The sequence below is a fragment of the Schistocerca gregaria genome, chromosome 5, assembly GCF_023897955.1.
Source record: "Schistocerca gregaria isolate iqSchGreg1 chromosome 5, iqSchGreg1.2, whole genome shotgun sequence".
In the NCBI taxonomy this organism is placed as follows: domain Eukaryota; kingdom Metazoa; phylum Arthropoda; class Insecta; order Orthoptera; family Acrididae; genus Schistocerca; species Schistocerca gregaria.
In genome coordinates, this window is record NC_064924.1 from 282,329,179 (window position 1) to 282,344,855 (window position 15,677).

At 37.6% G+C, this 15,677-nt stretch overlaps 1 protein-coding gene across 1 annotated transcript in view; it reads right to left on the minus strand.

Annotated features, from left to right (window-relative positions):
- LOC126272179 (transcription initiation factor TFIID subunit 6) overlaps positions 1-15,677 on the minus strand; it is a 128,778-nt gene that overhangs the window by 33,794 nt on the left and 79,307 nt on the right. Inside the window, exons 7-8 of the mRNA XM_049974832.1 lie at positions 12,396-12,630; positions 11,016-11,164 (exon numbers count right to left, since the gene is read on the minus strand). Of these exons, the coding sequence (XP_049830789.1) occupies positions 11,016-11,164; positions 12,396-12,630 (384 nt within the window). The remainder of the gene's footprint in view (positions 1-11,015; positions 11,165-12,395; positions 12,631-15,677) is intronic.

Consider the following 15,677-nt stretch of genomic DNA (forward strand, 5'->3'; position numbering starts at 1 on the left):
CTGTTAACTATATCAGACTGCTTGAGCTTTGTAGAAAGTGACAATATAACTAAGAAAAGAAATACTTTCTTGACATTCAGCAATTATTTACAGTTGAACCTGATTTATGCATAACTCTGTTCTGTGAAAGTTGTATTTATACATTAAGTTTTGTCAGTTCTGGCAAAATAAACCTGAAAAAGGTATTACTTGAATCATTATATCTACGAAATGCATTTTTACATAATTCATTATTATACATATCAAATTCCAGTGAAATAAATGAGTTTTGCCTAAACGTAATGAGCATTGTCATTTGAAAAGACAGTCGGCGCCATGAAGACCAGGGACAGAGACAAATTAACCAAAGTGGGGAGCATGGAAACAAAGACAATCCTAGCACTGCTGTTTTCAATAGGAGAGTTCCTTTCATGATATCAATTGAGAAGTTCAAAGTTATCAGCTGATTTTCGTTGTTGAACAGTGGTTCTATCATTGAGTCACTTTCAATCAGCTATGGGGGACAGAAAAAGCAAAAGTTACTCGCTAGATCAGAAAGTAAAATTCATACAAGAGGTGGATGCTAATACACACAAAACAAAATCTGAAATTGCTTCCGACTCAGGAACTGCCTATACCACACTATGTACAGACATCAGCCAAAAACACAGTATGAATGAGTTTTTAAAATTCGGTGCAAAATTGATAAAACATAGCCATTAGCAAGAAGTGAGATACGTAGATTTGGAAAAGGCAATTTTTACATGGTTCCAGAGAAAATGCACTGCAGCTCTACCGATCACTGGCGACTTGCTGAAAGCAAAAGTGACAGACTTAGCTAGGAATATGAACATCACAGCTGATTTCAAGGCTCCATCAGGATGGTTAAAAGTATTTAAAGATCATTGTGGTATAACAGGGAGAACAATTTCTGGTGAATCAAAAGCTGTGTACAAGGTCACACTGCAACACTGGTTTGAGGTGGTTCTGCCAGGTGTCTTAAGGGATTATCAGCCTCAAATCTTTCACAACTTTGACAAGGCCGGTCTATTCTACAAGCTGCTTTCTAGTACAACAGCTGAAAAGGGTGACACATGCCATGGAGGGAAGAAAGTTAAAATTCATATGACACTTCTCCTCACCACATGTACAGATGGACCTGATAAACCTCCCCCACTTGTGATAGGAAAATCTTAACAATCCGAGGTGTTTAAAAGGTGTAAATATGAAATTGATGGAATACAAACCCAATAAAAACTCTTGGATGACTATGATATTAATGGAACAATGATTAAAAAAGTGGACATTGCAATGAAAACGAAAAAAAAAAAGAGGACCCATCTTCTTATGGATCAGAGCAGTACATACACCCACTAGCTTTTGGAAAATGTTTGAGTGGAATGTTGCCCTCCAAACTGTGCCAGTGTTCTACAGCCAGTTGATTTGGGCATTAAGGAAATTTCAAAGTTTATTATAGAAAAAAAAAAACTTGTTCAATTTTGGTAGCACTGACTCATGCAGGAAATGAAAATCTCTCCATTACCTTACATCAAGCCATGGAATTTACTTTGGGTGCCTGGCAGCTGGTGTCATCCTCTGTAATCAACAACTGTTCCTGTAAAGCTGGTGCCTTAGTGGAAGGGCCTCCACTGATGATGATGATGATGATGATGGTGGTGGTGGTGGTGGCAAAGTCTTGTCTAGTAATGGACTAGCTATATTAAAGGGTGCATATTTTTGCAGTTTTGCACATTTTGATCACAATCTCACCATGTGTGCAGAACTACAGGGTGTGTGTCAACAATGTGGTGATGATCAAGAAGGTGGACCAAGTGACAGTGATGACTTGAATCTGAAAACATCTAAACTGAGTGAAGTGCAATTGATGTTTGCAGGCATTACATCAATGTGAAAACTTGTAGTGAAAAATATCCGAAATCAAAAATAAGTTTGCAATATGAGTTTTATACATTTAATGTACGAAAAGTGAAACAAGCCAAATTATCTGATTTTTTTAAAGCAGGGGCAAGTTCAAAATAATGTATTTTGTCTTTAATACTGTGTCTTTGTTGTTTGTACAGTGCAAAGTACCAAATTACAATACAGTACTTAATTTTCCTAAAGCAGAATCAAATATTGTAATTTTTTTTCTTTTAATACTATACTCTATCTCTGTCATTTATCAAATTAACACATGTAGATCCACTGTACTTATTTTCCTCGCTCTAGTGAAAAATATGATGCCTATTACTGTATCTGTATCTGACTTCTAAGTAATTCTGAATTACATGTAATCTTTCTTCTTCTTCTTCTTCTTCTTCTTCTTCTTCGATATACATATAAATCAGGTTCAACTGTATTTTCTCAAAAACTGGTTTTTGGCTTCTTACGCTATCAAAGGGTGACAATTGAGATATGGAGCTTGTTATAGATGAAATTAAAAGACAAATGATCACAGAGGATTAAAACTAATATCATTTGACATCACTAGCTCATTTGCAACTGTTCCAACTGATGAGTGTAGAAACATATAAAGAGACCTTTTGCACAGAAGCTATGGGTTCCCATCTCAGAGCCATACTATGTGAAATTTTCATGGTTAATTTTAAACAATTTTTCTTACATGAAGAGTTCCTATTCACAAAATTACATATTGTATCAGGTATGTGCTTTGTTTATCGACTGGTACTATTCGATATAGAGGGTGTTTATAAATGAATAGTGCAGTTTTAAAAATTAAAAACAAATCAATTTATTATTTTATAAGGGCAAACATTACATTATAAGCAGCAGCTGTCCAAGTTTTTAATGTGTTATCCACTTTTCACTTGTCGTGTTTACTGTGCAGGTGTAGTATCTCTTTCCAAGATGGTGTTGCAACAGGAAAAGGCTTTCTGTGTGCTCTGTTTTGAGGTGTCCATATCTGTGGTTATAGCGCAGTGTGAGTTTTGTACATGGGTTAGGAAAGACCTGCCACACAAGAATAACAAAGGTAGGTCGTACCGACAGTGTGTTGAAGCTGGATGCCTCAGTAAGAGGAGTATTCCCAATCAACCTCATGCAACTGACGCAAACGTCAAAAGAATGCACAGGGCATCTCAAGAAAGTCCTTACAAGTCACTTAGTAATGTAAGCAGCGAGTTGTTCATGTCAAAGATTATGATGTGGAAAATGTTGTGTAAGTGGCTTTTTTCTTTAAACCGTACAGATTGGGATTAGGATGGCTTTACATCAGCAGACAAAGTGAAAAGGAGTGACTTTATGAAGAGCTGCAGTCAGAAATGGAGGACGCTGGTTTTGTAGAAAGACTTATCTGCTGTGATGAAGGCAGTTTCCATGTACGTGGAGAGGTGAATACACACAATGTTTGTATCTGCAGAAGTGAGAAATCACATACCCTGATAGAACATCACTGTGACTCTCCAAGACTGAAAGTCAACAGCCCAGTTTTCTTTAAACAACAAAGATGTTGAGTAGTCCATTCCTAGACAGGTTGTAAATTACACTAGCTGAACACCACTTATGATGATTATATTTTGCAACTGGACAGTGCTCTGTCCCATTTTCACGGGAATGCCTGAGAGCTTCTTAATTGTGTTCTTTACCAGCACTAGATTGGATGTGCTGCAATAGCAGACAATTACCTTCTCCACTGGCCATCCAGTTCACCAGATTTAACACCCAGAGATTTCTTTCTATGGGGATTTGTGAAAGACTGATTTTATGTACTGCTAATGCTCGTGTCTCTTGAGGATGTGTGTGATTGGATGAAGCATGCACTGCAGACAATCATGGAGGACACGCTACACCGAGAAGGGGAAGAATTTGATTACTGTGTAGATGTGTGTTTTGTAACCAATCATGCATGTATTGAAGGAGTGTGATTTGGAAGAATGAGATTTCCGCTCAGAGCATTACAGGGTTAATCAACACAAAATCAGATCTACAATTATTCTCTTCAAACTATAGTGAAGGGCATGGCAGAGAGTACTCCCAATTGGACCGTTTATTAGGGATTTTTGCACGATCCATTCAGTTATGGATATCAGGATGAATGACACCTTAAACACTCATGTGCACAATGTAATTAGCTTAATCTCATCTTCTCAATCCTGTGGGAATAATATGAGGATGGTTTGGTATGTCTGATAAATTTCCACAAAGAATGGAACATTTTTGTTGCACCTTCATGCTTGGTATGCTTGATTATTCCACAGATTATATACAGAATTTCAACAATGTACAGCATACACTTTATCGTTGACAGCTGTCTGAATGGGGAAGTGTGTCAACTGCAACTGAAAATGGAGAAAACATAGTTTCACTGCCTCGAAAAAAAACTGGATGCAGTTCATGCAAGTTCTGCACCATCATTGACAACCATTTGCTTTGGGACTGATGAATTTAAACATTGTCAGAAAAGTGCCAAAGATGAAGCATGCTCCGGCTGTCCAATTGAGGTCACCACAAAGGAAACCATTGACGAAATCTGTGGTGTGGTAATGTAAGAGGGCTTAACAAAAATTTGTGAGATTGCTGAGACTGCAGGAATTTCAACTAAGCAAGTTGCATAATATCATGCTTGGGAATTGGCTATGAAGAAGCTGTGTGCGAGGTGGGTGCAATTGTTCACAATCTACCAAAAGTGCTTCCAACTAATTTCACCACAATGTCTGATGATATTTAATCGCAATACAGAAGGTTTCCTGCACTGATTTGTGACTGTTGATGAAACCTGGATCCATCACCACACATACCAGAGTCAAAATGACAGTCAAAACAAAAGACAATGGCTGCTGAAAGTAGACTAAGGAAGGCAAAGACCATTTTGTCAGCTGGTAAGATGATGGCCACTATTTTTTGGTACTCTCAATGGGTAATCTTCTGAGATTAAGTGGAAAATGGCAGAACCATAACTGGAGCCTATTATGCTTCATTGTTTCATCATTTGAAACTTGTGTTGGCTGGAAAAGAGACAAGGCTGGCACGCAAAAAAGTGCTCTTTCACCAGGATAATGCACCATTCCACATATCAATGATAACTATGGAGAATGTGCATTATTTGGGCTTTGATTTGGTTCCTCACTAACCATGTTCACTGCATTAGCTGTAAGTGGTTTCTTCCTATTCCCCAACTTGAAAAATGCTGGGAAAAAATTTTCAACAGATTAGGAAATTATAGTTACAGTCAACGAGTATTTTGCATAGTTTGACAAAACATATTTTTCTGATGGGATGAAAATGCTGGATGATTGCTGGACTAAGTGTATATCCCTAACTGGAGACTATTTCAAGAAGTAAGGTGAGTTGTTTATGAAGCATACATTTTTTCTTGCTTCTTTACCAGACTCATCAAACCGCACCTGTACAGGGTACGTTCCGAAAGTAATGCAATTGAATTTCCCGCGCCGCTCCTAGTAGTCGGAGTGGGAGCGGGCCACATGGAGTAGGTGGGGGGGACGCTAAGTTTGCCGCGAAACCGGTTTCAGTGCTCTCCGAGCTGTGGAAGCGGCAGGACGTCTGTTATTGTAAACCTCTGCGCGCCGACCGTGTCACGGAAAAAATGGAATCGACGATCGAGCAACGTTATGCGATTAAGTTTTGTGCTAAACTGAACAAATCTTTTGAGGAGACTAACAAAATGATTCGTGAGGCTTACGGGGACTCTGCTCTGTCCTACTCACAAGTTTCGAGGTGGTTAAAGGCCTTTAAGGAAGGCCGGGAAGAGGTTCACGACGAACAACACTCTGGGCGGCCGTCAACCAGCAAAACCGACAACAATGTGGCTCGTGTGCGACAACTGTTGGACTCTGACCGTCGATTGAGTATCAGGATGGTTGCCAACGAACTGAACTTGTCGTCTACTGTTGTTTTTCGCATTGTTACTGAAGATTTAGCGATGAGGAAAGTGTGCGCCAAGCTCGTGCCCAAGGTGTTGTCAGACGACGACAAGACCAACCGAGTGGAAATTTCAAGTGAACTTTTGCAACGTGTTGAAATTGAACCTGATTATTTGGACAACGTCATCACTGGTGATGAAACCTGGGTTTTTGAATACGACCCAGAAACAAAACGCCAAAGCTCTGAGTGGCACACTGATCAGTCCCCCAAGCCCAAAAAGGCAAGAATGAGCAAATCAAAAGTGAAAACAATGCTCATTGTCTTTTTCGACAGCAAAGGAATGGTCCATAAGGAGTTTGTTCCTCAAGGACAGACAGTTAACGCTGCCTACTACGTGGATGTGCTGGAAAGACTCCGCAAAAGGGTCGTCAGGATGAGAAAGGACATCTCCGCTACCTGGCAACTCCATCACGACAACGCACCTTGCCACAACGCGCTACGAGTCCGCGAGTTCCTGGCCAAACACCAGGTGCCAACGCTGCCCCACCCCCTCCTATAGTCCTGACCTCGCCCCAGCTGACTTCTTTTTGTTTCCTAGGATTAAGTCAGCCCTGAAAGGAACCCGTTTTTCGTCCATAGACGAGATCCAATCCGCCGTGACGAAGACCTTGCGAGAGGTCCCAGAAGACGCCTTCCAGGGCGCGTACCGGTCATGGCAGAGTCGCTGGAAAAAATGTGTAGAGGCCCAAGGACAGTACTTTGAAGAATTTTAAGTGTTTGTGCAAATCTGTTCAATAAATTACTTTAAAAAAAATAATTGCATTACTTTCGGAATGCACCCTGTATATAGGAGGCTGTAATATATTGCTAGATTCATCACTTTTCTCTGCTCTTCTTTGCATAAGTTCAATACCCCTGTTAGTTCTAGTTCTATTTGGTACGGGTCCCACACACCTGAGCCTCAATCTAGCATGTGTCGCAAGAGAGTTTTGTAGGTAATCCTTAGTATTCTATTATTCTATCAATAAACTGTGTCTGTCACCTGCTTTACCTACGACTGAGCATTTGTGGTCATTCCATTTCATATCCCTAAAATTTGTAACAAACAGGTATTTGTGGAGCTGACTGATTACAACTGTGCCTAATTTACACTGTAATCAAACAGAGGTAATAAAGAAGTAGATATAAAATTGAACAAGGGAACAGTTAAGTGGGTGAACTACTATGAACAGCATAATGAATGGATCATCAAAGCCAAAATGAACACAAAACCATGACTGACTGCAGTAATACAAGCATATATTGTCTGTAGTTCTGCAGACTGAAAGTAAGTATGATAGGAAGAAAAAAAATCAGTTTGTTGAAGGAGAAGAAAATTTAATTATGATGTGGGACTGGAATATGAAGATATGATAAAACAGTTGGACAACATGCACTGGGGAAATGGCATGAAAAGGGAATCTACCAGGCAGAATTTTCCACAGAGCACAATTTAATCATTGCTAACATGTGGTTTGAATGTCCAGAAAAAGATGTATACTTGAATGGGATCTAAAGACAACAAAACGTTTAAGATAGATTATATAATGGCAAGACAATGATTTAGAAATAGGTACCAAATCGCAAATCACTTCCATGAGCAAATCTGGGCTCTGACTAATTTATTAGTCATGAACTTAAAAAGAGGGGATGCCAATAAGTTGAAGCAAATAGATCATTACACAACAACAGGACTGAAATGCAACAAGAGATTAAAAGGTAGCTACAAGAGCTGTAGTAGTGAAGGCACAAAAGAAATGACTAAGCAAAAAGACAAGGCCCAGAAGAAATCCTTGGATAACATATGGGATACAATATTAAAGATGATGGACAAAAAGAAAAAAATATAACAAAGCAGTGGGTGAAGCAATCAAAAAGTCTAAAAAAAAGAGATTGACAGAAAGTGCAAAATGGCAAAGCAAAAATTGCTAGTGATGAAATCCAAAGCCTTAGAAGCTTACAAGAGAAGAGAAAAAAGAAGATGCCTACAGGAAAACTAAAGAAACTTTTTGAGATCACAAAATCAGCTGTGTGAACATGAAGAGCTTACATGGCAAGCTAGAACTAAGCAAAGAATAGAAGGCTGCAGTATGAAAGGAGCATATAGAAGGGTTATATAAACTTCATGACAATGTTTTAGCTTATTCTCTGTGGTATTCAATCTGTATATATAGCCACATCAGAAGAGAAACAAAGGAGTAATTTGAAAAAGGAAATAAATTTCACTAATAATAAATTAATTTTTAAAGGTTTCAAGACAACATTGGAATTATGTTGGAGATGGAAAAGGACTTCCAAGATCAGTCAAACAAAACAGTCAGTATCTTACAAATAAAAGACACTAGGAAATGAGAAAAACAACAAAAGTGAAACCATGGTAATCACATGTAGTTGTATTGAATCAGGTATTGCTAAAGGAATTTAACTAGGAAATGAGACACTAATTGTAGTAGAAAAGTTTTGCTATTTGAATAGAAAAATAATTGATGAAGACAGCAGCAAAAGTGATGTAAAATTAAGACTGCAATAAGGCTGGACATTGGAAACAAAAGTTCTGAAACAAAATTGCTCACATTTGCAGAGGACTTTTGCTATGCTTCCTGTATATGTCACATCTGCTGCAACACAAGTGAAGTGTTTAAAAGAAATAGCCAGCAGCACTGGCACAAGAATTTCTGCAGAATAAGAATTTATACATCTTGGGGATACAATCCAAGAAAATGTTTGGAAAAAGCTGTTATTAAAGAAAGGATACCTAGAATGAGAAGGGCATGTGGTGTAACTAAGGAACTTTACAATAAAAATAACTGTCTGAAATGTAAAAATGAGGTACTACAATACAATAGTTTAACCAGTATATACAAGATCCCATGTCTACCATTAAATTATAAAAAAGCAACCGATCATAACCCATTTTCTGCCGGAAGATTTTTTTACAACAGACTGCCAAATGCCATAAAAATGTTAAAAGGAAACATATTTAAAATAAAATTAAAGCAGCTGTTAATTGCTAAATGTTTGTACTCCATCAAGGATTTTTAATGTTGATGTACTTTATTTCTACTACTAAACTACTATTATTGTTCATGTATGTACTGACTGACCATGTCCACAACTGTAAAAGTTATTATGGACAAATAAACCATTATTATTATTATTATTATTATTATTATTATTATTATTATTAATTTAGATGAATCAGAAAAGCTAGAAAGGTGAATTGTTAGAAAATATTGTATCAGGACTTTGAAAACTACAAAAGGTTGGAAATTGCGGAGTAGTGATGAATTTTATCGAAACATAGAAAACATATCAGAAGCATTGCGATAAAGAAGACTGGTATTTTTTGGACTTTATTCAAATCAAGACAGCAGAGAGCACTCCATCTTCAGGCCACAAGTGGAGCATCGGGACCATCCGACCGCCGTGTCATCCTCAGTTGAGGTTGTGGATAGGAGGGGCGTGTGGTCAGCACACCGCTCTCCCGGTCATTATGATGGTTTTCTTTGACCGGAGGGAGCCGCTACTATTCGGTCGAGTAGCTCCTCAATTGGCATCACGAGGCTGAGTGCACCCCAAAAAATGGCAACAGCGCATGGCGGCTGGATGGACTGTCTAGATGGAGATCTACATTGAACCAGTCTTCAGACTGAAGACCGCAACAACTAGTAAACAATTAAATGCATTATTTGAACACTTTCACTCCCAATATAATAAAATTCCATTCACTTTTGAGTTGAATTTCTTCATTAAACTTGTAGTGTCTTAATATAGTCATTAGCATTAACAGAAAGGCTGCAACTATCAGTACTGTGATCCCTACACAATTCTGGAACTTCACAGTCACAAATTTGTAGATTTTCACTCCAAAGTACATGGCTTTTTGTCAGTTCCATTAATAGAATCTGCCTCTTACTTAAATTTAAACACAACGAAATGCGTAAGTTACAACAATGACTATATTTAACCTGACGGACATGTTCTATGGGGAAAAATGGCATAAAATTATACTACTTATGTACAATGGGCATAAGGATGTCAGCAGTGACAAAAATTGGTCCATTATCCCATATGTTGGTAATAGTTTAGACAGCTTTGTAAAAAGTTAAAATCTCACAACTACAGTTCTTCATTTTCCAACAAAAATAATAATATAGCTAAGATATTAATCATTACCAATGATACAATCAATCTTTTGGTATGAAATGAGCAGTGTGCATTGGTCATTCAGGTAGAGTTGTGGCAAATAGGTTGTCAAAACCTTACATCAGCTGGAGACTAGAAAAACAGAGTCCATCTTTGCAGCACACATTTTAGTACAGAAAATCATCTGTATGTACACTAGTGGAAATACTTGAAATCAATAAATATATGGACTAGAATGATACTTAGTTTCAAATGAAAAAAAATTTTCTTGTTTGTGTTAAATTAAGTATCAATTATGCCCACACAATAGAATTTTTTACTGAAAGATCTCCTTAGTAATTTTTTTTTTTAGTTTGATGCTTCCCTTTACAAGATAAGCTTATCTGCATCACTAATATCTCTGTAGCTTACACATCATTTTATCTGGTATCATAATGTTCAGTTGTTACCACCCGATGGCCCAAAAAGCCAACAACAAGTTTGTGAGCAAATAAGTGTGTCAGGTTCCAGGCCAATGTGGCAAACAGTATGTACCATTGAAGACTGAAGTCGAGAACACCAACAGCAAAGCCAACTACCATATCCCAACAAGTCAGCAGTCACAGAGCACTGTTTATCCTAGACTCATGCATACCAGGATTTTAGCACAAACTTCGAACTACTGGGACAGTCTCATTAGAGAGACCTTCGAGGTATGCACCAGAGACAATCTCATCAACTGTGACTGCAGCTATAGTCTCAGCAAGATATAGGTAAGTCAGCCATGCACTGTCAGGAGGTTAGTTCATTAACACACCCGATGTGGCAATGTGTCTGAGAGCCAAATTTTGTGCCCGTTGGACACTAGGGACCAGTAGAACACAAGTGGACTATTCACTACAAGACTTTAATTTAGCATAGAGTGTTAAATTCCATAGCTGCCTATTAGTAAAAGAGAATTTAATGTTTCCCATTTTAGAAGTAATAAAAAATGTAATTATGAAAACAAGGAGTGGAATGTAAATACTTACCACTAACAGATGCTTTATGTGACCAGCAGCAATCTTATCAGTATTACTTAATACAGGCCCTTCCAAAGCAGCCTCTATGCGATCAGCTACTTGCTTGACTCGGGGCAATATAAACACCTTGCTAACCTCAGTCCCAAGTTCTGAAAGACCTGATTAAAAATAGTACTATTTTAAAAGTAAGTTGGAAAAATGAGCACAGTATTTTATTTAGGGTCTATTTTTCATGGGAGAAGATAATGTATAGAATGAGAGAATGCATAATTTGATACCAACAAATCTCTGACAATTTTTATAAGCACTGTATGGAATTTTTGCAACAAATTTTGTTCCACATCAACTACATAACTTCATACAGAAAGTGTCATAACTTATATTCATTCTGTTCTCTTAATGATTATCACATTGAAGAAGAGTTATACAATGCTTTCGAGCCACCAAGAGGAAGAAAAGGATACAAAACTGTTACAGTTAGATGTATTTGTGTGTTGTGCTGGAAGACTGACAGTTCTTATTTTATTTAATAGTCCTGCTTGTTCTTACCAGTTGTTCCTCTCATAGTAATTAACCATATAGTGGAGATGTTGTGTCGCTAAGCAAGTAAGGTTTTGGCCAGAAAGTCTTCTGAATTAGACAAAACACACACACACACACAAACACACACACACACACACACACACACACACACACACACACACACACACACACACACACACACACACACACACACACCACATTGAGGGGGGGGGGGGCAGGAGGGGAGTGTCTTATTAAAAAATTTATCTGAGACTTACAAAGCATAAGCCGAAACATATAATGTTTCTGGTGTGTAAATGCAAGGCTTTAACCACAATACTACTGCTGTACTAGTTTTAAGACGTTCTATCATTATTGCACTTTGGGACTCAAACCCATGAAAAAGGTTGGGTGGGAAATTCACACATTGCAACAGTCAGGCAGCCTATGTTTACTCTCACTTGTTTTAAGCTCCTGGTTTTCAAAAGAATTTGGAACATCTGTCTGTAGGGGAGAGCATCCTGCAAACTAGTGCTCAAGGACTTTCTCAAGTGCATGTGAAATATATACGATCTAATGATCAAATACACTGTTAGATCAAAAAGCATATCACTTTTAGAGGAATTACCCAAAGACATAGTCATAAGGTAGTTTTTTCATACATTTCAGAAAAGTGGTTTTGATGCATCTCAAAACAGTCTCTTCTTATTAAAGCATGTTATTTGACAAACAAAACAATAATGAGAAATTGAAAAAATGAGATAATGTAATGAGAACTTATGAGAAACACGTTTATGACATGTTATCTGAAAACAAACACATATGCCTGACTGGTTGAAAAATGTACTTTATGTGTCTAGTCCAAACCTTCAATGGCTCCATATAATGAAGACAGTTGAGTCTTCTCATTCCGCAGAGCTGTACTGAACATACGAGTGACACGAGTTTGCACATTGTTGGTCGATGTATTGAAATTTTTACAGATTTGTGCCATTAGTCGTGACGCAAAGTCTCTGAGAGCCCAATGGTTATCAAGCTCTGGCCGCATACACAGCTGTTTGCTGACAATGCATGTCGCTACTGAAGGAATCAGCTCATGTAACTGCAACAAAATACAGATTGTTTCTGATCATCGACAATAAAGACATAGCTTCTATTTATAAAGTTGACATAGTAAATGAAAATTAAAAAACCAAAAGTGAAACTTTTGGGGAAAACCTGTACTTACTGGAGTGGCAAATTTTATTAAGTACGACAGAAAGTAGAATAAATATTGAGACTTTGAAAGTAGGCTTTTCTTTTTCATCTCAGAGAGAAGATAAATGTAGGAAGTTAGAAAATATATTAAGTAAAAGTGGAGTCATTTGGCAAGTGGGACACTACAGAAAAGTGCCTGGCAATGAAAAGTAAGTTTTTTTTCTATATTAGTTGTACCATCCTAATATTAAAATATGCAGAAGTTACGAATGCAATGTGGCAATAATAGTACTGTGTCAGAAATAAATACTGTAAGCAAGAAAAAATTAAACAAATATTTCATTCAACTCTCTTATATTTAACCCTAGTAATACCAAGGCACCTTCCATGATGCACATACTTGGGGAGAAAGGGGGGGGGGGGGGGGGGGGGGAGAGGCATGCTTTATGTCCAGCCTAAAGATCTTTTTTACTAAATTGGAATTTGTTAACTGATATTGAATTTTATTAACAACATTCTTTTTAAAAAGGTACTGATGTGCATGTAGGCTCCAGAACCTGAAAATACCTTTTAGCACACTCTTAGCAATATCAATGCACTTCCAATAAAGTGTACTGACTTTATGACAACCACTTGTTATTGACTTTTATTCTCAACAAACTTCTTAAAGAGATATTGGTGTGTATGTAAGGTCCTCAGCCTGGAAGTATTGAATATAATATTCAATGGGGAAAGGGACACCTACTACTGAGACCTACATTTTTTGGTTAAGTTTAACTGAAAAATTTAAAACATAAATGGAATATGGTATAAGAATTCATTAGAAACAATAAATATTTAAAATATAAAGGAACTGATTACATTACAATATTTTCAAAATGCGGTATAAAGTACCCCACTCCCCCTAGCCCAGTATTGTGAAGATTGAGGTAAGTGCCAGTTTAATAGAAAAACAAAAAGTCTTAATATTTTTGGGATTTTCATCATCAGGCAGCTAATGTTTATGAGGCTGTTGCGAGATTTTCACAGACTGTCAATGAATGTTTCTCATTCCTTTTAAACAGTCAAACAGTTATAACAGGATAAGTGATAAGAATCAGTTCCTGCATCTGAAGTGATCATCAACGACTTGAGTAATTCAAACACCAAGGGTATGAGTAAAGGTATTTTGAAATCCATCTGGCCATTATTTGTGTTTTGTAACACTATCTCTATTGCAATGCCATCAAAGCAATGACACAGGGCAATCCATGAAACCTGAACTACTTCAATGGATCATAATTTCCCTCTGAAAGCCTGTAGAAAGGGGAAAATTGTTTTAATGATCTCAATAGCTCAGGGAGAATCAGGGGCACCACCCACTGTTGGCAAGTTGATTGTTGTTTCTGCACACGACGTCCTTTGTCCGATATAACGCTGCATTTGCTCAGTTAGTTTTAGTTCATTCATAGCCTTGTTAGTTGCGGTTTGTGAAGTCTTTGAGTGTGTAGTTTGTACCCCATGACAATAATGGGCAAATTAGTATTCGTTTGCAGTCTTTAGCTGGTAAAAACATGCAGTGCACACTTTGAGAATGGGTTTTTATTGTGAAAACTTACTGGAAAACAAACTCATCAGTTATAACACAATGGGCATTCAAATGGTTCAAATGGCTCTAAGCACTATGGGACTTAACATCTTATGCCATCAGTCCCCTACACTTAGAACTACTTAAACCTAACACATCACACACACATCCATGCCCAAGGCAGGATTCGAACCTGCAACCGTAGCAGCCACGTGGTTCCAGACTGAAGCGCCTAGAACCGCTCGACCATAGCGGCCAGCACAATGGGAATTCCAGAGAGACTTAAATGTGTCTGATGTTCTGACAAAAGGCAGCAATTTTATAGACTGTAAGGAAGCTGGCGACAACAGGTGTACTAAACAGTGACACAGGTAAACATAGACCATAACTAAGTGCACAGATTGTTGATAGTGTTCAACGATGCTTGGAGAACTCTCCAAGGAAATCTTGGCATGTGAGCCAGGAGACAGGCATTTCATATGGCACCTGTCCGAGGGCTGCACAGAAATGAGCATTGTGACATTACAGAGTGCACATGGTGCAAGCATTGCAAGAAACAGATCTGAGTAAAGAATGAGTTATATTTCTTGTTTGTTGTGCTCAGTCTTGATGGCAGTGTCATTGTAAAAGGAGCTAATGTGCTTCTGTAGAACTGCTGAAGGCAGATGTATTTTGTATTACTAGTTCAGACTGTGAAATATTGCTGATAATACCTATTTCGAAATTTAGAACCTTAATTTCAGTCAACAATCTTTGGAAGCCATCTGAATATCACAATGCTTTTATCATTTAATATTTCTTCCTACAAGGATGGGATCCGCGACCAGCATCATGCCCTACACAGCACAATAAGATAATCAGCTAAGTAATAACTTCAATAAATTTTACATGTGATGTGCAGTTTGATGCAGCTCACTTCAAAATAATGATCAACAGCTGGTCTGAAGGCAGATCACTGAATATTAAGCACCGAAGAGGTGCACAGCATTTATATTATGACTAAGAACTTATTTTTGACAAAATTATTTTTCTGTGAGAGCAGCAGCGAGAAACACATCTTTTGAAAAACAGAAAACAGAGCTTATAGCACAGCAAATAAAACTGATACATTTGGTACAGACTATGTGGCTTTTTTCATTTTTCTTTCATTTTTTGTTTCTTTCCCTACTTCATCAATTGGGTAACTTATGAGAAGAGAGAGAACAATTCTGCAATACGGCGGAAGAATTGAGAAAAACTATATGTAACTCTTTTACCAATTTCTTCCAGATGATGAATAGAGATATTTCACATTAAGTTACTAATGAGACATATTGTATTTGGATGGTTTATGACTCGCCTGGAGACACAGCACTGTACCAGAATAAAATTTGAAGAATGTGTTA